Source organism: Bufo bufo, chromosome 3, assembly GCF_905171765.1.
Source record: "Bufo bufo chromosome 3, aBufBuf1.1, whole genome shotgun sequence".
Classification (NCBI taxonomy): Eukaryota; Metazoa; Chordata; class Amphibia; order Anura; family Bufonidae; genus Bufo; species Bufo bufo.
In genome coordinates this window covers 620,328,140-620,351,813 of record NC_053391.1, presented here as the reverse complement: position 1 = coordinate 620,351,813, position 23,674 = coordinate 620,328,140, and the positions used below count along the sequence as shown (strand labels likewise).

Sequence of the window (23,674 nt, the reverse complement as noted above, 5' to 3'; positions counted from 1 at the left end):
GCTACACCTGAGACAAGAGGTGTGGTCATCCCCAGCAACAACACAGAAAAGTGAAACCAAAGAGGCTGTCAATCACGTGCATCCAGTCTCTTCGATCTTCTAGTCCCTGTCACAGGCGGGACTGTGACACCCGTTTCTCCGGCACTGTTCTCTGTGGCGCTGGTCCAGTACTCCTGCCACTGTTTGTTTTCAAAGAACAGGGGTGATGTACCCTGATGATGCACGTGACCGCTGCAGCCAATCACTGTCCTCAGTGGTCCACATTGGCTGCTGTGCTGAGGTGCTAAATTCAGGCATGTCAATGCTGCTGTTTGAAAAGAAACAGCAGCAGGAGTACTGGACCAGCGCCACAGAGAACAGTACTGGAGAGGGCAGTGTACTTTGCCACTGTATGTATAGTGTACTATATAGGAGATAGACTGCTTACAGCTGGATGTGAAATTACTACAACCACCACCATCCTGATCTACTTTAAGGCCTCTATCACAATAGCGTGACAGATTGGCTCAGGATCCGTTCAGGATGTGTTCAGTGAAACTCACACCATTTTGCCAGCAAGTTCAGTCACTTTTGTCTGCAATTGCGTTCAGTGTTTCAGTTTTTTTCAGTCGGATGCTATCAGTTTTGATGCGTTTTTCACGCGCGTGAAAAAAACCTGAAGATTTACCAAAACATTTCATCCAGATGCAATGCATTCTTCACAGAAGTCCCATACACTGGCTGCGTGAAAAACTCTTGTGATTCTCACGCAACACAGGAATGATGCATGAAAAACAATGCTTGTGCACAGACCCATTGAAATGAATGGGTCAGGATTCAGTGAGGGAACTATGTGGTCACTTCACTCATTGCACCCGCGTGGAAACCTCGCTTGTATGAAAGGGGCCTTAATGGGAGTACCACCTGTCCAAGGAAGACAAGACTGGGAGTACCACCCTTCTATGCAGGACAATACACTTGTGTATATAATATATATTGAAAGTGGAATATTTTCAGCAGGATATTACAGGGATATTCATTTCGTAAAGTATTTAGCAAAAAATCATTTATTGCCATTTATTTTGCGCCAATATATATATAATTTTTTTGTAATTGCAAAAAGATATACTTTTGCTTTTATCCTTTAAAAAAAACATACAATGCACTGGCATATAGATGGACAAGACAAAGTAAAAGTTAAATATAGGGGGTAGGGGTATCCCAAAGCACTGTCAGAATGTTGAAGGGTCCTTCCTCCAGGGCTACCCCCTTGATGGACTCAGATATGACCAGGACGCTATAGAAAGGAGCATGGACTCCTTACAGCACCAGACTCCATAGAATAGAGCAGGAACTGCTTATATCAAAGCCCTGCTGCAAGGAGCAGCAAGGGACCCCGCTGACTCAGGGGTCCAACGCAATACTGTGATTTGCGTAGTTTCCAAAACCACCACTGCCTTGGAGTAAAGACAAACTCTAACGTTATATCATAACAATATATCACAGCCTATAAATGAAGACATACAACAGCCAAATAGGATACTTTTTAAAGAAGACAAATTGCATTGTTATGTTATCACAATAAATACAGTATATAAAGTTAATTTGTCACAATGTGACATCATAGCAATAAAATGTATCCTTGGAAAAAAGAAAACCTTTTTGTGACATCATCACAATATGCAGCAACCTATAAAGACAACCTCTATTGTGACAGCATAATAATAGATCTATAAATAAATATCAGTCTATAAATAAATATTTAATCTGTTGTGATATCCAATCAATAATACACATGTTATAAATGAAATATAGGAATGTGGGCAAACACTAACCCGAATTTCCTTGCGCTTCATGGTAATGAAATGTTTTTTCCTAAAATGGTGGCTACACATGTTGCAAAGTGAAATTAAGAAACCCGGGGACATGAGAGCACCCATAATGCCATGCATAAAGCCAGTCAGTAGCTAGCCAGTCCCTGTGATGTCTCACTCCATGCGGTGTCATCCATTTCACTTTGAGCTGAGCATAGAGAGACTTGACAAGCGCTAGGGACAGTTTTCAAGAAGTCTTTAATTGTGGAATATTGGATAGGGAGACTGTAGGGACAGTGTAGGGAGATCATAGGTAGAGTTGCTACCAACTGTAGGGACAGCATAGGGAGACTGCAAGTACAGTGCAGTCTCTGTAATCGGAAGCTGAAGGGATCTATAGGAGACAGCCCACTTTGAATAAATCCCTGTGTAGGGCACAGAGCTTTCTAATACAACAGTGTCCACTTTAATAGATAAGCAATTCCATTACGCCTTGATTCTTAAATTTAGGATGAATAACCTGTCTAATTCTACTGTTATTGGGGTGCCCATCTAGTTAAATAGATAAGCAATTCTATTATGCCTTGATTCTCAAATTGGGGTGAATAAGCATTTTCATTTAACAATTATTAAGGTGTCTGCCTTGTTCAATAGATAAGTGCCTTGATTCCCAGATTGGGCTGAATAAGCTGTCTAATACTACTGTTATTGGGGTCAATCAGGAGCCAATCTTACTCTCAGGTATCTTGAAAAGATCTGCACCTGTTCTGTGTTTTTGACTCGTAACTGACTAAATAAGTGAAGTGTGAATTGAGCCTAAGAGTGATGCCTGTGACACACAGTAACTGTTTCACTACCAGAAAAGACTAGCAATGCATGTTGCTGCAATGCACAGTGATGTACAGCGAGGTACACTATCCCTGCATGCCGGGATATAGCTAATTTAACACGCAAAGTGTCTGAATCAAATTTTTGAAAACTTCACTCATCTCTACACCGAGGTATACACTAGTTTCAGGTCACCACTACACAACACAGGCTAGAAATAAATACAAACTTCATAATGGCTCAATCAATGCATGAAGTTATACTGTAGCAAGTGCAGATTGCTCAACATAATGGCCTCCATTTATTTATAAAAATAAAACCACATTATTTTATAATTATTATCATTATTAGAGAGAGATTACCTCTTTCTGATGATACTTAATTGCCAATTTTAATCGGGCAAGGTCATTACCACTCTGTTCTTCCAGTATTCCACCTTCATCCCTGTAGTTGAGGATTAGTTCCAACTCTCTTGAGCTCCTTGTCTGATCCAGCAGGTCCTTAGCAAATTGCTTACATTGCTTGGATAGCTCCTCATACTCAGATTTAAACTCATTTTCTACTTTGCTTAGTTCTTGTAGCTCCCAGCTCAGTTGAAATGCTGTGAGAAAAGGATCTTCACTTGACAGCGATATTAAAGAGGGGCTCGCCAATGCCCTGTAGATGTTAAGTCTTGATCGAGAGTGCCGTAAACTGTCCACATCAGATCCAGAAACACACTCCACACAGTTACAGCGGACCTCGTGTGGCCTGGGGATCGAGACTCCTTTTTGAACAAGAAGCTTTATTATTTCATAATTGTTTGTATGAGCTGCCAAAATGATTGGGGTGATGTCCGGAGTGAATTCAGAGAACTGCTTATCCAAAAGTATGGGGGGAACCTGCAAGGAAACAACATGTTACATATCTTTAATATATTATTATCTTTTATTTACATTTTATTTCAGAATTTCTCAGAATAAATTATATGATTTTTCAAAGAATTTTTACCCCAGCAGTGTTTGCTTCTGGTTTGTCCGTAAGTGAAGTAACTCACTGACTGACTTTGCTATGACATTCATAGCACACATTTTGATCAAACAGTATAAACCCACTTGCCACTTTATATCAACATTTTTTAAGTATGCTATTGGCCACAACACAGCACCTGCAGGGTGGGTGACCCAGCAGTCCCTGCTGTTAAGGTAAGCCCTCTTTGATCTGGGCTGAACCAACCCACAGGCACAAAACCATGAGGCACTACACAATGTGAACAAAGCCAGACACTATGCAACAGTATTCTGCATACATTGAATATAGGAACTAACTAGTTATTCAATTAATGAATGAATCAAATAATTTGTGTCCATCTACCACAGCAAGGTGACCTTTTTTTTAGATGGGACCCTACTCTATAATGGCTCCTCTCCTTGTGCTAACTAGTCTGAAATGAATTCCATGAGAGCAGGCTCCACAGATATACTTAAAGGGGTTTTGTCACTTCAGCAAGTGGTATTTATCATGTAGAGAAAGTTAATACAAGGCACTTACCGATGTATTGTGATTGTCCATATTGCCTCCTTCCCTGGGTGGATTCATTTTTCCATCACATCATACACTGTTCGTTTTCTATGGTTATGACCACCGTGTAATCCAGCAATGGTGGCCTACTTGCACACTATAGGAAAAAACGCCGGAATATGTACGCTCCCATTATCCCGGCCACCAAACAGGCAGGTGCTTTTTTCCTATAGTGTACAAGCACGGCCACCGGTGCTGGATTGCAAGGTGGTTGAAACCATGAAAACGAGCAGTGTATAATGTGATGGAAAAATTAATCCAGCCAGGGAAGGAGGCAATATGGACAATCACAATACATTAATAGGTGCCTTGTATTAACTTTCTAATAAATGATGCTAATAAATGTTTTTTGCTGAAGTGACACAACCCCTTTAACCTACTATCTATGATACCCATCTGTCAACTGACCTGATGGGTTTGTCTGGAGTGCAAGACCAAGATGGAGGCAACCACACTTCCAAATGCATAAAGCAAAAGACAAAGTTAGTCAGTAGATCCTGTAAAATTAAATATGTGCACAGGTATGCGCCGTCATGGCACAAAATACAAAAGCAAGTACAATGCAAAAGCACAGTGGAAGTAATGGAAGTAATGTTAATATATATACAGAGTATATATATATATATATATATATATATATATACAAACCGGATTCCAAAAAAGTTGGGACACAAAACAAATTGTGAATAAAAACTGAATGCAATGATGTGGAGATGGCAAATGTCAATATTTTATTTGTAATAGAACGTAGGTGACGGATCAAACGTTTAATCCGAGTATATGTATCATTTTAAAGGAAAAATACGTTGATTCCAATTTTCACGGTGTCAACAAATCCCCAAAAAGTTGGGACAAGTAGCAATAAGAGGCTGGAAAAAGTAAATTTGAGCATAACGAAGAGCTGGAAGACCAATTAACACTAATTAGGTCAATTGGCAACATGATTGGGTATAAAAAGAACTTCTCAGAGTGGCAGTGTCTCTCAGAAGCCAAGATGGGTAGAGGATCACCAATTCCCACAATGTTGCGCAGAAAGATAGTGGAGCAATATCAGAAAGGTGTTACCCAGCAAAAAATTGCAAAGACTTTGCATCTATCATCATCAACTGTGCATAACATCATCCGAAGATTTAGAGAATCTGGAACAATCTCTGTGCGTAAGGGTCAAGGCCGTAAAACCATACTGGATGCCCGTGATCTCCGGGCCCTTAAACGACACTGCACCACAAACAGGAATGCTACTGTAAAGGAAATCACAGAATGGGCTCAGGAATACTTCCAGAAACCATTGTCAGTGAACACAATCCACCGTTGCCAGATGAAACTCTACAGTGCAAAGAAGAAGCCATTTCTAAGCAAGATCCACAAGCTCAGGCGTTTTCACTGGGCCAGGGCTCATTTAAAATGGAGTGTGGCAAAATGGAAGACTGTTCTGTGGTCAGACGAGTCACGATTCAAAGTTCTTTTTGGAAATCTCGGACGCCATGTCATCCGGACCAAAGAGGACAAGGACAACCCAAGTTGTTATCAACGCTCAGTTCAGAAGCCTGCATCTCTGATGGTATGGGGTTGCATGAGTGCGTGTGGCATGGGCAGCTTGCATGTCTGGAAAGGCACCATCAATGCAGAAAAATATATTCAGGTTCTAGAACAACATATGCTCCCATCCAGACGTCATCTCTTTCAGGGAAGACCCTGCAATTTTCAACAAGATAATGCCAGACCACATTCTGCATCAATCACAACATCATGGCTGCGTAGGAGAAGGACCTGGGTACTGAAATGGCCAGTCTGCAGTCCAGATCTTTCACCTATAGAGAACATTTGGCGCATCATAAAGAGGAAGGTGCAACAAAGGAGGCCCAAGACGATTGAACAGTTAGAGGCCTGTATTAGACAAGAATGGGAGAGCATTCCTATTTCTAAACTTGAGAAACTGGTCTCCTCGGTCCCCAGACGTCTGTTGTAAGAAGAAGGGGAGATGCCACACAGTGGTGAAAATGGCCTTGTCCCAACTTTTGGGGGATTTGTTGACACCATGAAATTCTGATTCAACATATTTTTCCCTTAAAATGGTACATTTTCTCAGTTTAAACTTTTGTTCCGTGATTTATGTTCTATTCTGAATAAAATATTAGAAGTTGGCACCTCCACATCATTGCATTCAGTTTTTATTCACGATTTGTATAGTGTCCCAACTTTTTTGGAATCCGGTTTGTATATATATATATATATACAGTACAGACCAAAAGTTTGGACACACCTTCTCATTCAAAGAGTTTTCTTTATTTTCATGACTATGAAGGCATCAAAACTATGAATTAACACATGTGGAATTATATACATAACAAACAAGTGTGAAACAACTGAAAATATGTCATATTCTAGGTTCTTCAAAGTAGCCACCATTTGCTTTGATTACTGCTTTGCACACTCTTGGCATTCTCTTGATGAGCTTCAAGAGGTAGTCCCCTGAAATGGTCCTCCAACAGTCTTGAAGGAGTTCCCAGAGATGCTTAGCACTTGTTGGCCCTTTTTCCTTCATTCTGCGGTCCAGCTCACCCCAAACCATCTCGATTGGGTTCAGGTCCGGTGACTGTGGAGGCCAGGTCATCTGGCGCAGCACCCCATCACTCTCCTTCATGGTCAAATAGCCCTTACTTTCAAAGTTTTCCCAATTTTTCGGCTGACTGACTGACCTTCATTTCTTAAAGTAAATATGGCCACTCATTTTTCTTTACTTAGCTGCTTTTTTCTTGCCATAATACAAATTCTAACAGTCTATTCAGTAGGACTATCAGCTGTGTATCTACCTGACTTCTCCTCAACGCAACTGATGGTCTCAACCCCATTTATAAGGCAAGAAATCCCACTTATTAAACCTGACAGGGCACACCTATGAAGTGAAAACCATTTCAGGGGACTACCTCTTGAAGCTCATCAAGAGAATGCCAAGAGTGTGCAAAGCAGTAATCAAAGCAAAAGGTGGCTACTTTGAAGGACCTAGAATATGACATATTTTCAGTTGTTTCACACTTGTTTGTTATGTATATAATTCCACATGTGTTAATTCATAGTTTTGATGCCTTCAGTGTGAATCTACAATTTTCATAGTCATGAAAATAAAGAAAACTCTTTGAATGAGAAGGTGTGTCCAAACTTTTGGTCTGTACTGTGTATATATATAGCACTTAGCAAATATATTTTAAGTTATTTTGTGTCCATCCATCAAAAAAAGGTGACCTCTTTAAGATGAGATCCTACTCTATAATAGCTTCTCTGCGTGTGCCAACTGGCCTTATATGATTTTACGTAGAGAAGGCTCCAGCTATATACTGCACTTATTTAAAACAGCCTGTGGAAAGGATGCATTTGTTAGGAAAGTAAGACCAAAATTGAGGCAGCCACACCTCCAAATGCATACCTGCAAAAACAAAACATAAAGTTTGTCCTGTAAAATGAAATTAGTGAACAGATGGGCACAAATGATTTTGATCTTAATATATTAAGTGCCTTATATTAATTTATGTAGTGAGTATAGCATTAGGTCTGCCAAAACACGCGTTGGGGTTGATGCCATCCCAGAGGAGACAGATTATGGGTAACTGATTCTTGTCCTGCATATATTTACTTATTGCCATTTATTGCACATGCACTTTATCTGGATTTCTTCTCTGTGGACAAATATGAACTGTTTCCATTGTGTTCTCCTATGGTTGATGTAGTCTTTTCCCTGCACTTGTTTTTAAATAATGAATTTATTTATTTATCAATAAAATTAACATTGATTCTAAGTGGCCTGGCAGTTTTTGTATAGGTTTGTTGAGTATAGCATTAGTTCATATATACCAGGCATGCTCAACCTGCGGCCCTCCAGCTGTTGTAAAACTACAACTCCCACAATGCCCTGCTGTAGACTGATAGCTGTAGGCTGTTCGTGCATGCTGGGAGTTGTAGTTTTGCAACAGCTGGAGGGCCGCAGGTTGAGCATGCCTGATATATACTGTGGGGGTCCTTTAGAAACAGATATACTCCTTTTTTTGGTTATTTGCGCCTCAATCTGTGACTTTTTCCCCTTTTCCGTGGCTCATGCCAGGTCTAAAAAAGGGGTGTGGCATGGACTTGGAAAAGGGTGGGCCGGCAGGCCAGGCTCATTTTTATTTTTCCATGCCGGTTTTAGGCATAGAAAATAGTCTAAATCTATACCAGCAAGAAGGCTGGCGTAGATTTAGACAAGTGTAAAGTCCACCTAAATTATGTGCAAGCTGGCACCTCTACATAATCTAGGTGGATGAACCGCCAGCGCAGGAGGGACAAAGACCGGCGTCAAAATTGACGATCTTTGTAAATTTTCCCCTATGTTTGTAGAGTGTTGTTACATTGGGTTTGGTTTTATATTTTCAACCAAGGCGACTCTCATCTACACACATTTCATTTTACGGGATGAGCTGACTAAATTCATGTTTTGTTTTTGCAGTAACATGTGAATAGATTACAAAGGCGTGATTTTCCATATGGACTCAGACACCAGACTGAGGACAACTAGGTAATTGCCAATTAATCCACTTAAAAAGAATTGCCATAAAGTGTCCAGTGGACATATATATTTTGATCAAAACGTGTACTAAAAACCTCATGGTCATTCCATAGATTTCATTTTTTTCTACAGTTTTTGTACATTTTTAGTACTATTTGGAATAATCAGCTTCAAACGTACTGTAAGTGAACAATATGAACACCTGAGGGTGCACTTGGCCATACAAAATGACTTAAAGCGAATGGCTTCCATAAGATGACAAACTATAGGATGATGGATTGCCTGCTTTAGACAGTCTTTTGTATGAGAGGGGTCAGATCACAGAGGACCCCAGAGATCATCTGTATTTTGTGATGTATGAGGAAAAGCATCAGTGCACAATTACTCAGCAGTGCCACCAAAAGATAGATTAGACAGTTTCCATTAAGATCAAGGGGTTTTCTATGTGATGGACATATGTGTCAGATCCTTGATATTAAGGGAATCTCTTTCTAGCCAGTCGTTATTGTAGATTATAGATGACTAGACTGATCCACATCAATTATATCAGACTTTCATAAACAGTATTTAAGATTTTTTTTAAACTAAACTGGATATCCCCTTTAACTGTCAACATGAGCTTGTTCGATTAATGAAATCCTTTTGCTTTTTCCAAAGGATTTAATAAAGGGAAAAATCATGAAAAAGTACTGATCAGATCAGATCATATTAGTGAAGTTAAAGGGGTGATGAATGTAAACAAATGACAATCAGACATATAGTACATGACAACCTCTTTTGGAAAAAGGTAAATCCAGCCCTGTACCTCACAAGGATCCAGAGCTCACCCTATTTATAGCTCAACTTTCTCTTCTAGATTTTTGCATCCTTACTCAGGGGACATTTGTCCTTTCTGTTGGATTTCTCTCTGCAGGGGGCATATCTTTTCTGATGCAGCTCTCTCACTTTAACTGTCATAGCATCTAACAGTAGATACAGCTGGCAGCAACTGAAGAATGGAACTGAGCATGTTCATCTACCTCAATCAATTTATGGAGGTGGACAGAGAAATAAGGAAAAGGAAACAGCAGGTGGTGCCATAAAAATATTTTTTTGAATGGCTTTGTGCAATTACATACATATTTGTGTTAGTTTGAAAAATGTAGAATATTTTTAATGGGAAAACCCCTTTAAGTAACTGTTCTAGTGGTCTGTATACACTATCCTTGACATGTAGTCAACTATAGCTACAGTACTTTTCATATAGTTTACTCTTTGACACACTGTATATTGTCAGGATTTTTTGAGGCATCCTGTGTGATGTACTTATAGGATTTAGTAAGCAGGCTCAAACACATTGGCGTACCATCAATAGAGGCAGACCATGCAGTGGCTATAGGGGCTGTGGGGTTTCGCTCTGGTAGATAGGGTAAGCGGACGCAGTACAGAGACAAAATACAAGTTCTTAACTACTTACTATTTACACTTGCAGTAGTTGCATAAAACAACACGTCACTTTGCAGTCTTTGGTGTTAATTCACACAACAAATGAAAAGTTCAATTTGCACAGAACAACATGTCACTTTGCAGTCTTTGGCGTTAATTCACACACAATGGAAAGTTCATATTGCACAAGTCACCTTGTTGGCAGTTCTGCCTCTAGTAGTCCACAGCAGGCTTTAAGGGGCCTGTTTACCCCTGCACATGGGTCTCAGCCCTCCAGTCTGGCACAAAACCTCAGATCCCAACACAGAGATTCAGCTGCTGAGCCCAGCTGCCTATTTAAGGACAGACAGGTCCCCGGATCGGTACTTAAACTCCGGTCCGGTATTTGACCTCACCTGGCTGGAAACCAGCCCAGCCGCACATGTTGGGAGGAAAATACCTGCCTTCCCAGACAAAACCCCTCGCTGTGTCACATACCCCCCTTTGTTCAACCCTGAGGGGGTGAACACATGCCAGACAGTGTACCCGGGACATGGCATCCGCGTTTCCCTGAAACTAGCCTGCCCTGTGTTCCACCGAAAATGTAACTGTAGGGAGAGACCCGGGGATTTCTGTCCTTGGCCTGGATCATCCATTTGAGATTGGAGTGGTCAGTCATCAGGCGGAACTTTCTCCCTAACAAATAATAGTGGAGAGACTCGAGTGCCCACTTGATGGCCAGGCACTCTCTCTCCACTATACTATACCTGGTCTCGGCTGGGGTGAGCTTATGGCTGAGGAAGACAACGGGATGCTCCTCCCCGTTGACTTCCTGAGACAGTACAGCACCGAGGCCTACTTCGGAGGCATCGGTCTGTACTATTAACTCCCTTTTGAAGTCGGGTGTCACCAAAACCAGGGACCCACACAGTGCAGACTTCAAAGCAGAGAAAGCCTCTTCCGCCCTATCATCCCAGCGAACCATCACTGACTTGTGTCCCTTCAAGAGCCCTGTCAATAGCGCGGCCACCGTAGCAAAGTGGGGAACAAACCTCATGTAATAGCCCACTATTCCCAGGAATTACTTTACTTGCCTAATGGTAACATGTCCGGGCCAATTTCTTTTTGCCTCTGTTTTGTTTACTTGGGGTTTGATGACTCCGTGTCCAACAACATACCCCAGGTACTTAGTCTCTTCAAACCCTATTGCACATTATTTCGGTTTAGTGGTTAGTGCAGCCTTCTGAAGGGAGTCCACTACATCCTGCACTTTGGGTTGGTGACTTTCCCAGTCGATACTGTGGATGACAATATCGTCCAGGTAAGCCGAAGCATACCGACGATGTGGATGAAGCACAATGTCCATAAGTCGCTGAAAAGTGGTGGGGGCGCCATACAGACCAAAGGGTTACACCTTATAGTGATACAGCCCCTCAGGTGTGATGAAGGCAGTTTTCTCTTTGACAGCCTCCGTTAAGGGCACCTGCCAATACCCTTTCGTGAGGTCCAAAACAGAAAAGTACCATGCTTGTCCTAACCTCTTGACTAGCTCATCCACTCAGGGCATGGGATACGCGTCGAACTTAGAAATATTGTTAAGTTTACGAAAGTCGTTACAAAACCACAACGTCCCGTCCGGCTTGGGTATTAACACTATAGGACTGGCCCACTCACTTTTTGACTCTGCAATGACGTCTAGCTGCAACATTAGCTGCACCACCTCCAAGATGGCTTGTCTTTGAGCTTTGGGTACCCGGTATGGTTTTAACCGGACTTTTGCCTGAGGCTCAGTGACAATGTCATGCTTGATTATGGAAGTGTGTCCAGGGAGGTCCGAGAAAACATCTGTATTCTGACTAACGAACTCCCTGGCCTCCTGAGTCTGCTTAGAGGAGAGGCTGTCAGCAGTTTTTACTGTGGCAGCCGCTTCTCTTGCATCAGACAGCGGGTCCGGAACCTTTTCTAGAAAACCCAGCTGCGGACTGTCTTCAGTACAGGTTTCCCTATCTTTCCACGGTTTGAGTAAATTCACATGGTAAACCTGCTCCGGCTTTCGCCGCCCTGGCTGGTGTACCTTGTAGTTTACATCTCCAATTTTCTCAAGTACCTCGTAGGGCTCCTGCCACCTAGCCAGGAATTTATTGTCCACGGTCGGCACCAGAACCAAAACCCGATCACCCGGGATAAAGATCCGGACCTGAGCCTGCCGATTATAGACCCAACTGGGCTCGATGAGCTGCCTTCATATGCTCCCTAACAAGAGGCAACACTGTTTCTATCTGATCTTGCATCTGGGTAACGTACTGGTATTTTTATGTGGAGTGGGTTTTTGTTCCCATGCCTCTTTGGCCACGTCCAAGAGACCGCGAGGGTGTCTGTCATATAGCAGATCGAAGAGCGAGAACCCAGTAGAGGCCTGGGGTACCTCTCACACTGCGAACATGAGATAGGGCAGAAGGAGGTCCCAGTCCTCCTATCTTTAGACACTACCCTTTTCAAAATATGTTTTAATGTTTGGTTAAACCATTCTACCAGACCGTCCGTTTGCGGATGGTAAACGGATGTCTGTAGTTGTTTTATGTGCAGCAACTTACAGAGTTCCCTCATCACCTTGGACATAAAAGGGGTCTTCTGGTCGGTCAGAACCTCTTTAGGTAGTCCTACTCGGGAAACCATCTCCATTAACTCCTTAGCTATGAGTTTGGATGAGGTATGTCGCAGTAGCAGCGCCTCGGGTGCCGAGTGGCGTAGTCTATGAGGACTAAGATGTGTTGATGCCCTCTGGCGGACTTTAGTACTGGGCCTATGAGATCCATAGCTATTCGGTCAAACGGTACCTCTATAGAATAGAGTGCTATATATTACTTTTTTTTAGAATATTCGTCATTTTTTTCCATCTGAAGTTCTGATTCCACCCTGCTTAAGTTGCTTGTCAAGGTGGCACTTGAACGAATCCTTATTGGGTAACCAAACAACCAGGGAAAAGATCTCTGACCTTTTAAAGGAATACTTCTCCTTGAACAAACACCCAGAAACATCAGATCAGATCAATCACTCTGGGACGCCCACAAACCATACATTAGAGGCCATTTCATAAGCCTGGGCTCATTTCTCAAAAAAGAGAGGAGCAAAAAACTTGATGCCCTATGCCAAAAAATACAAACCCTTGAATCCCTACATAAACGTTCCTTTTCGGAATCCCAATTACAAGAACTCTCTAACCTCAGAGCAACAATGAAATCCCTCCTACAACATTCTACAGCCAAATACTTCCTAAACTCACAGCACAAGTTTTTTGCTCATGGGGACAAAGCAGCAAAGTTTATGATGCGCAGAATAAAGAATAGGAAAGCAGCGAATTACATCCACCAAATAGACTCCCATCAGGGTACCCCCCTTTACTCCTCCAAGCTAATAGGCACCCTTTTTCGGGAATTTTATGAATCCCTATATATAACTTGCCTTCCCCACTCACGCCAGAGTCCCACTCTTCCCTCATATCCTCTTTCCTAGACTCACTTAACATACCATCTTTCTCCACGGACCTCAAACAAAAGCTAGCCTCACCATTCACACTAGAGGAACTAACAATAGCGTTGAAGCAAGCACCTACTAGTAAAAGTCCAGGCCCAGACGGACTAACCGTTTCATACTACAGAACCTTTCAGCAACACATTCTCCCCCATCTGCTCTCAGTCTGCAACCTGGCCCTTCAAGGGAAACAACTCTCCAGGGACATGACAATGGCCCACATAACATTGATACCCAAAGAAGGGAAAAACCCTAACCAATGTGCCAAATATAGACCTATCTCACTCCTTAATATTGACCTCAAACTACTAGCGAAGATGCTGGGGAACCGCCTGACAATGATCCTCCCGTCACTGGTGCATGGGGACCAGGTAGGCTTCATCCGGGGCAGAGAAGGCAGAGATAACACATCCAGAGTTCTCAATGTAGTGTATTACTCTAACTTCCACTCCAAGCCTCTTCTCCTCCTAAGTACAGATGCGGAGAAAACATTTGATAGGATTAATTGGACCTACCTGAACCATGTCCTACATGGATTTGGCCTGCCTGGTCCCTTTGTTCAAGTCATCTTCGCTATGTACTCCCAAGCCTCTGCCTCGGTCTTAGTTAATGGTGACTTATGGTCCCTGTATTCAGAATGGCACTCGTCAAGGTTGCCCTCTCTCACCCATGCTTTTTGTCCTGGCTCTGGAACCCCTTCTCCTCAGACTGAGAGCAGACCCAGATATACGAGGAACATTGCTGGGGGGTCAGGAGCATAAATTGGCCGCCTTTGCGGACGACATTATGGTCATGACCTCGAACCCAGAAGAATCACTACCAGCAATCCAAAACCACCTAGACAAGTATAGCGCCCTCTCCAACTTTAAAATAAACATGCAAAAATCGCTAGTCATCTGCATTGGGATTCCCTTAACAACACAACAACGCTTGAAGACCAACTCCCCATTCGATTGGTCATCTCGCTTCCTCACCTATCTAGGGATCAAGATAAGCCCCAATATATCTGAACTCTTCTCACTAAATTACTCCCCTTTATTACAATCTATTACATCCAGCGTAGATAGACTGAATTCTCACATACTTTCTTGGTTTGGACGAAAAAATATCCTTTTGTCATTAATACTCCCCCGCCTCACGTACCTCCAACAGGTCCTACCTATTCATGTACCTAAGTCTTACTATGATTCCCTCAGGAAAATTTTCTGCGCATTTGTCTGGAACGGAAAGAAGCCAAGACTGTCATACGCCACATTCTCTCGCCCTAGGCAGACAGGAGGGATTGCGCTACCAGACCCTGAACTGTACGGCAAGGCAGTGCTTTTATCCAGAGTAGTGGAATGGCTCAGAACTTCCAACCCTAAACCGTGGGTGGCAATGGAGCAGGAGCTCCTAGGCAAACCGCTACGTTCACTCCTTCTGGGAAATGCTAGCCTAATAAACATCCCCTCTTCACCATACCTGATCATTCAAGCCACCTTGAAAGCATGGAAATGGCTTCAATCCACTCACTGCTCAATACCCTTCCCATCCCCCCTCCTCTCACTGAGAGACATACTGGGTACAGCTCTCCCCACGGTGACTGAATGCACCCCACGTGACCTGAGGGAATCAATTACCCCTATCTCTTCTTTCTTTGAACTCTCTGATTCCTATTTCGGAGTTCCAAAAGAGACTCCCCACATCACCACTGTATATCTCCCATCTCCTACCTACACTCATACTTCTCCCAACATACAGGGAGTGCAGAATTATTAGGCAAGTTGTATTTTTGAGGATTAATTTTATTATTGAACAACAACCATGTTCTCAATGAACCCAAAAAACTCATTAATATCAAAGCTGAATATTTTTGGAAGTAGTTTTTAGTTTGTTTTTAGTTTTAGCTATTTTAGGGGGATATCTGTGTGTGCAGGTGACTATTACTGTGCATAATTATTAGGCGACTTAACAAAAAACAAATATATACCCATTTCAATTATTTATTTTTACCAGTGAAACCAATATAACATCTCAACATTCACAAATATACATTTCTGACATTCAAAAACAAAACAAAAACAAATCAGTGACCAATATAGCCACCTTTCTTTGCAAGGACACTCAAAAGCCTGCCATCCATGGATTCTGTCAGTCTTTTGATCTGTTCACCATCAACATTGCGTGCAGCAGCAACCACAGCCTCCCAGACACTGTTCAGAGAGGTGTACTGTTTTCCCTCCTTGTAAATCTCACATTTGATGATGGACCACAGGTTCTCAATGGGGTTCAGATCAGGTGAACAAGGAGGCCATGTCATTAGATTTTCTTCTTTTATACCCTTTCTTGCCAGCCACGCTGTGGAGTACTTGGACGCGTGTGATGGAGCATTGTCCTGCATGAAAATCATGTTTTTCTTGAAGGATGCAGACTTCTTCCTGTACCACTGCTTGAAGAAGGTGTCTTCCAGAAACTGGCAGTATGACTGGGAGTTGAGCTTGACTCCATCCTCAACCCGAAAAGGCCCCACAAGCTCATCTTTGATGATACCAGCCCAAATCAGTACTCCACCTCCACCTTGCTGGCGTCTGAGTCAGACTAAAGCTCTCTGCCCTTTACCAATCCAGCCACGGGCCCATCCATCTGGCCCATCAAGACTCACTCTCATTTCATCTGTCCATAAAACCTTAGAAAAATCAGTCTTGAGATATTTCTTGGCCCAGTCTTGACATTTCAGCTTGTGTGTCTTGTTCAGTGGTGGTCGTCTTTCAGCCTTTCTTACCTTGGCCATGTCTTTTGGGCACTCCAGTGATGTTGCAGCTCTGAAATATGGCCAAACTGGTGGCAAGTGGCATCTTGGCAGCTGCACGCTTGACTTTTCTCAGTTCATGGGCACTTATTTTGCGCCTTGGTTTTTCCACACGCTTCTTGCGACCCTGTTGACTATTTTGAATGAAACGCTTGATTGTTCGATGATCACGCTTCAGAAGCTTTGCAATTTTAAGAGTGCTGCATCCCTCTGCAAGATATCTCACTATTTTTGACTTTTCTGAGCCTGTCAAGTCCTTCTTTTGACCCATTTTGCCAAAGGAAAGGAAGTTGCCTAATAATTATGCACACCTGATATAGGGTGTTGATGTCATTAGACCACACCCCTTCTCATTACAGAGATGCACATCACCTAATATGCTTAATTGGTAGTAGGCTTTCGAGCCTATACAGCTTGGAGTAAGACAACATGCATAAAGATGATGATGTGGTTAAAATACTCATTTGCCTAATAATTCTGCACGCAGTGTATATCTAGTAGTGACTTTCTCTGCCCACTAGTATGGATAGAATCTCTCATTACTAACCCCAATCCACCAAAAAAACTCATCTCTCAACTATTCCACAGGCTAAGCACACCCTCCTTACTTACCAAACCTGCCTTCATAAGGCAAAGGGAACATGATCTAGAGCAAGATCTTCCTCTCTCAAAATTACCAGACATACTCCTATCCCCACATGTCGCGTCCCGATGTGTCCGCATACAAGAGAACGGATACAAGCTCCTGACCAGATGGTATAAAACACCAGACATAACTTGCCTCTTCTCTACCACAGCCTCGGATAGATGCTGGAGATGCCTAAGTAATAGAGGAACCTTCCTCCATATCTGGTGGGAATGTCCTCTTATAAAAAATTGGTGGAAGGAAATATTCCACTTAAGTAACGAGATATGCCGTACTACAGTGCCAATATCACCCCTCAAAGCCCTACTCAGCATATATGATACAAATGACCTGCAATCTCCCCGCTTCCTTTTTAGACAACTACTTATAGCGGCTCGCCTATTGGTTCAAAGATACTGGCTATCCACTACTCTTCCCTCCATGGAACAATGGAGGCAGAAGATAGACCAATTGTATCGCTTTGAAGAACTCTCCTCCTGGGAAGCCTGTAACCACCAGAAATTTTTGAACCAATGTCGACTATGGCAGGAATTCAGATTCACTACTTAACCGATACTTTCAACATACACTGGTCAAACATGTGGGATACAATAGACAGGTCACTACTTAAACTTTTAGACCGTATAGTGCATCTCTTAAGTTCGTAGGAAAAGGTAAACAATGGTCAACTGCATTAGAATGCACTAGTATATTTCTGCAAATTACGAATATGTTGTATGAGCCAACATGTCCATTGTCTTGTGTATAACCAGACTGTATAACTTCCTTATCATCTTTTGCGTCATGTTAGACGCTCTGAGTATTCAATATGTACCTTGTTTTGTTACATTTTGGAAAATAAATTTTTTATAAAAAATAAAAAAAAACTCATGTACATTACTAATAGGTCCTATTGTTCAGTTCTGCAACACTATTGGATGGTTGAATGTGTAAATAGGCTGTTTATCTGGCCATGAAGTCATACAACCCAGGTGCCTGCTTTGGAGTAAATCATCTTGTTGTTTTGGACAGGTTAAATCAAGACTCAACTAAGTAAAAAGCTTGAAATATTTTTTTTCTGTGATAATTGATATGTGTAGATCATGCAGATTTTATGACATCATTAAATATACAGATATTGAGAGATTTAGACTTGGTTATTTCTATGTTGTAATTTTACAACAGTGGGTCAAAGGGGTAGCAAGGTTTTGTCTGCACAGTAGGAGGAGTATGGAGTTATCTGTGAAGTGGACAAGGAAAATAAATTACCCAACGACCACCTAACTACTGATGTTCACATCACCCCAACAGAGGCAGTGCATCCTGATGCCCAGACCATGCCCCATGAGAGGTATCGATGGCTAGAAATGAATTTCATCAGTCCCAATACTGATTTTTCTGGTCAGGATGTCAGTAATGGTGTCCAATCCCTCTGCACACCACTGAGTATTTTCAGAAGTTTGTGACAGAAGACATGATCAACGCTTTGGCAGATAACACCAATCAGTACAGTTTTCAGAAGAAAGGATCATCCATAAACACAAACACAAAGGAAATAGAGCAGATGATTGGCATGTTTTTAAAAATGGGTCTTGTCCAAATGCCTGGAGTCCACATGTACTGGGAAGCTGACACAAGATACAGTCCTCCGATGTAATGTCACGAAACAGATTCCAGTCTCTGTTGACATCATTACATTTTGTGAACAATCTAACCGCGTCTGAGATGGAATAAAACACTGACAAACTCTGGAAACTCAGACCATGGCTTGATGCTTTCAGAGAGAAATGCCTAAAGGTGGTCCCTGAAGAACATAACTCTGTTGTTGAAATGATTAATCCCTTTCAGGGGGAAATTCAGTAGCATTAAACAGTACATGCGTGGCAAGCCAAACCCATGGGGGTTCAAGCTGTGGACAAGGACTGGAATCTCTGGTATACTTTGTGATTTTGATGTGTACCAAGGCAGAGTGAATTGAATACGGGCAAGATCTGAACTTGGACTATCAGGGGATGTTGTGATGAAACTTGCTTCCACGCTTCCACATGGTCACAACTACAAGATCTATGCGGACAACTTTTTCACCAGCTTCCCATTGATTGTTAGGCTGCTGGATTGTGGAATTCATTACACAAAAACTGACAGAAAAGTGTGCCTTCCCAACTGTAACCTTGAGGATGAGAAAAGCTTGAAGAAAAAGGGGAGAGGAAGCTTTGATGTCAGAGTGGAGTCAAACCACAACATTTGTGCTGTGAAATGGTTCAACAACAAGCAGGTTATACTTGTGTCATCCTTTGCTGGCCCACAACCAGTGGAGAAGATTCAATGCTGGGACAAAACTGCCAAAAGATTTGTTGAAGTTCAGAGGCCTTACATTGTGGCTGCCTATAACAAATTCATGGGCGGAGTGGATTTGTTAGACTTATTTGCAGCAAAATATAAGTTTCCACTTAAGTCCTGCCGCTGGTACCTTCACATCTTCTGGCACACCATTGTCCTAGCTGTGATCAATGCTTGGCTCCTGTACAAAAGGGACTGCAAAGCTTTGGATATCCCAAAGAAACAGATGCTAAACAGGAGACTGTTTCAGGCCCAGTTGGCATCTTCCTGATCGACACGGCTGTATCAGTGCGAAAGCGAGGTCGACCATCTGCAAGCCCAGATTCATCCAGGGGGGGGCCGTTGACTTCCCAAAAGAGGCAGTATACAGATGATGGAGGTTCTTCAGCTGCCGAGACAGACAAAAAGTCAAATGCACACCCTCCAAAGGAAGTTTGCAAGGACATGATTGAACATTTTCCCATCAAAGCCGATAGAGGACGGTGCCGACACTGTGCTACAGGCTACACCAACACACTTTGTGGGAACTGCAATGTTTGCCTCTGCTTTTCAGAGCAAAATAAGTGTTTTTGGGACTACCATAATTGAATAAATCAACAAATAAAACAAGCATGATTTGCACATATAGTCTGGATCCAGTGTTTTTTAAATATGATACTCCTTTTGTATATTAAATTGATAATATTTTTTATTTTCTATTATACTATTTTTATTGTGTAGATACATAAACTTTTGTGGGTCTTTATAAGCTGTAAAGTACAAATAAACTTTTAATTGTTCCTTACATGTGTTCAGAGTGTGAGTGATATCATTGAAATTCTGCTACCCTACAGGCCTAGCGTTGCAATTTTACAACATCCTCCCCAAAGGTTACAAAAATGTCAAAAAAACAATAAAACACAGATTTAGGCATCACAAGCCTCCTAGAACAACATGTGAAAGGTTGAAAAACATTTATTTTATTTTTTCTATATTTGAGTTTTTGGGGGTTAAAGGACTATATTCAATTTAGTGCTATATATTTGTTTTTTAGAATATTCGTTATTTTTTCCATCTGAAGTCATGATGATTAGGGTTGAGCGAACCCGAACTGTAAAGTTCGGGTTCGTACCGAACTTTACGGTGTTCGGCACCCGAACCCGAACATTTCAGTAAAAGTTCGGGTTCGGTGTTTGGGTAATATTAATATACCATCGGATCGGAGATTTCTCCAATCCGATGGTATATTTTAACTTGAAGCGTCCCCATCACCATGGGAACGCCTCTATGTTAGACTATACCATCGGATTTGAGTTAGATCGTGAAAACTCCGATCCGACAGTATATTCTAACACAGAGGCGTTCCCATAGTGATGGGGACGCTTCAAGTTAGAATATACTGAGAACTGTGGACATAACGGCCCCCTGCTGCCTGGCAGCACATGATCTCTTACAGGGGGCTGTGATCCACACAATTAACCCCTCAGGTGCCGCACCTAAGGGGTTAATTGTGCGGATCTCAGCCCCCTGTAAGAGATCGGGTGCTGCCAGGCAGAAGGGGCCAGACCCCCCTCCCTCCCCAGTATTAAAATCATTGGTGGCCAGTGCGGGCACCCCCCTCCCTCCCCAGCATTAAAATCATTGGTGGCCAGTGCGGCCCCCCCTATTAAAATCATTGGCGTCCAGTGCGGCCCCCCCACCCCCACCCCTAATTAAAATCATTGGTGGCAGTGTCCACAGGTTAACAACCCCCCTCCTCCCCATCATTGGTGGCAGCGGAGAGGCAGTTTCGATCGGAGTCCCAGTTTAATCGCTGGGGCTCCGATCGGTTACCATGGCAGCCAGGACGCTACTGCAGTCCTGGCTGCCAAGGTTACTTAGCACTTTTAGCAGCATTATACTTACGTGCACTGTCTGTGGCCGGCCGGGGGCTCCTCCTACTGGTAAGTGAAAGGTCTGTGCTATAAGCAGTCACTTACCAGTAGGAGGAGCGCCCTCTCCAATCCAATGGTATATTTTAACTTGAAGCGTCCTCATCACCATGGGAATACCTCTATGTTAGAATATACAATCGGATTTGAGTTAGATCGTGAAAACTCAGATCCCACAGTATATTCTAACACAGAGGTGTTTCCATAGTGATGGGGACGCTTCAAGTTAGAATATACTGAGAACTGTGAACATAACGTCCCCCTGCTGCCTGACAGCACCTGATCTCTTACAGGGGGCTGTGATCCGCACAATTAACCCCTCAGGTGCGGCACCTGAGGGGTTAATTGTGCGGATCTCAGCCCCCTGTAAGAGATCGGGTGCTGCCAGGCAGCAGGGGCCAGACCCCCCTCCCTCCCCAGCATTAAAATCATTGGTGGCCAGTGCGGCCCCCCCACCCTCCCTCCCCAGTATTAAAATCATTGGTGGCCAGTGCGGCCCCCCCACCCACCCCCCCCTATTAAAATCATTGGTGTCCAGTGTGGCCCCCCCCCTATTAAAATCATTGGTGTCCAGTGCAGCCCCTCCCTATTAAAATCATTGGTGTCCAGTGCGGCCCCCCCACCTCCCCCCATCATTGGTGGCAGCAGAGCGGCAGTTCCGATCGGAGTCCCAGTTTAATCGCTGGGGCTACGATCGGTTACCATGGCAGCAAGGACGCTACTGCAGTTACTTGTCTGTGGCCGGCTGGCGCTCCTCCTACTGGTAAGTGAAAGGTCTGTGCGGCGCATTGCTTATAGCACAGACCTGTCACTTACCAGTAGGAGGAGCGCCCGGCCGGCCACAGACAGCGCACGTAAGTATAATGCTGCTAAAAGTGCTAAGTAACCAAGGGAGCCAGGACTGCAGTAGCGTCCTGGCTGCCATGGTAACCGATCGGAGCCCCAGCGATTAAACTGGGACTCCGATCGGAACTGCCGCTCCGCTGCCACCAATGATGGGGGGGGGAAGGCCGCACTGGACACCAATGATTTTAATAGGGTGGTGGGGGTGGGGAGCCGACTGGCCACAAATGATTTTAATACTGGGGAGGGAGGGGGGGCCGAACTGAGGGGTTAATTGTGCGGATCACAGCCCCCTGTAAGAGATCGGGTGCTGCCAGTGCCAGGCAGCAGGGGGCAGTTATGTACACAGTTCTTAGTATATTCTAACTTAAAGCGTCCCCATCACCATGGGAATGCCTCTGTGTTAGAATATACAGTCGTGGCCAAAAGTTTTGAGAATTACATAAATATTGGAAATTGGAAAAGTTGCTGCTTAAGTTTTTATAATAGCAATTTGCATATACTCCAGAATGTTATGAAGAGTGATCAGATGAATTGCATAGTCCTTCTTTGCCATGAAAATTAACTTAATCCCAAAAAAAACTTTCTACTGCATTTCATTGCTGTCAGTAAAGGACCTACTGAGATCATTTCAGTAATTGTCTTGTTAACTCAGGTGAGAATGTTGACGAGCATGGCTTCACAGGCAAGGATATTGTGGCTACTAAGATAGCACCTCAATCGGTAGAGTAGGTACCTCACGTCCGCATCCGCTCTCAGTGAGGGACATCATGGCGGCGTTAGGCAGACTGTCTGGCATCCTCGGTCGTACTGTGGCAAGCCGTGGGCGCCTGTATTCGGCGGCGGCTCATGCTGAGCATGGAGATGCAGCTCGCACATGGAAGATCCTGTTCTTTGTGGTGGCGCTGCCTGGCGTGGCCGTGTGCATGCTGAACGTGTTCCTGAAGGCGCAGCACCACGAGCCTCCTCCAGAGTTCGTAGCCTACGAGCACCTGCGGATCCGGAGCAAGAAGTTTCCTTGGGGTGATGGAGAGAAGAGCCTTTTCCACAACCCACATGTGAATCCTCTCCCCACTGGCTACGAAGAATCGGAGCATTCTGAGCATTAGACTGTGGACACCTTGTTGTCTGGACCAGTGTGTTTTATGGGCCCACATAATATGCAGGGATCATGCTATTCTATTTAATGCTGTAAATGCCCTCCTTCCTTCCGCAGCCGTTGCAAAAATTGTCTAAATAAAGTTTATGGTTTGACCTCCAAAAAAAAAAGATAGCACCTCAATCAACAATTTATAGGATCATCAAGAACTTCAAGGAAAGAGGTTCAATTCTTGTTAAGAAGGCTTTAGGGCGTCCAAGAAAGTCCAGCAAGCGCCAGGATCATCTCCTAAAGAGGATTCAGCTGCGGGATCGGAGTGCCACCAGTGCAGAGCTTGCTCAGGAATGGCAGCAGGCAGGTGTAAGCGCATCTGCACGCACAGTGAGGCGAAGACTTTTGGAAGATGGCCTGGTGTC

General features: G+C 43.3%; 2 protein-coding genes across 2 annotated transcripts in view; one reads left to right on the top strand and one right to left on the bottom strand.

Annotated features, from left to right (window-relative positions):
* The window catches only part of TRPC4 (transient receptor potential cation channel subfamily C member 4), a 467,661-nt gene that overhangs the window by 217,136 nt on the left and 226,851 nt on the right, over window positions 1-23,674 (bottom strand). Inside the window, exon 3 of the mRNA XM_040422436.1 lies at window positions 2,984-3,502. Coding sequence (XP_040278370.1) covers window positions 2,984-3,502 — 519 coding nt within the window. The remainder of the gene's footprint in view (window positions 1-2,983; window positions 3,503-23,674) is intronic.
* On the top strand, window positions 22,889-23,428 carry LOC120996281 (cytochrome c oxidase subunit 6A, mitochondrial-like). Its single transcript, XM_040426095.1, has one exon. The coding sequence runs from the start codon at window positions 22,930-22,932 to the stop codon at window positions 23,266-23,268; it is 339 nt and encodes a 112-aa protein (XP_040282029.1). The 5' UTR covers window positions 22,889-22,929; the 3' UTR covers window positions 23,269-23,428.

Excerpts from the sequence above, each read along its gene's own strand:
- LOC120996281 (XM_040426095.1), top strand. The coding sequence starts at position 22,930 with ATGGCGGCGTTAGGCAGACTGTCTGGCATCCTCGGTCGTACTGTGGCA.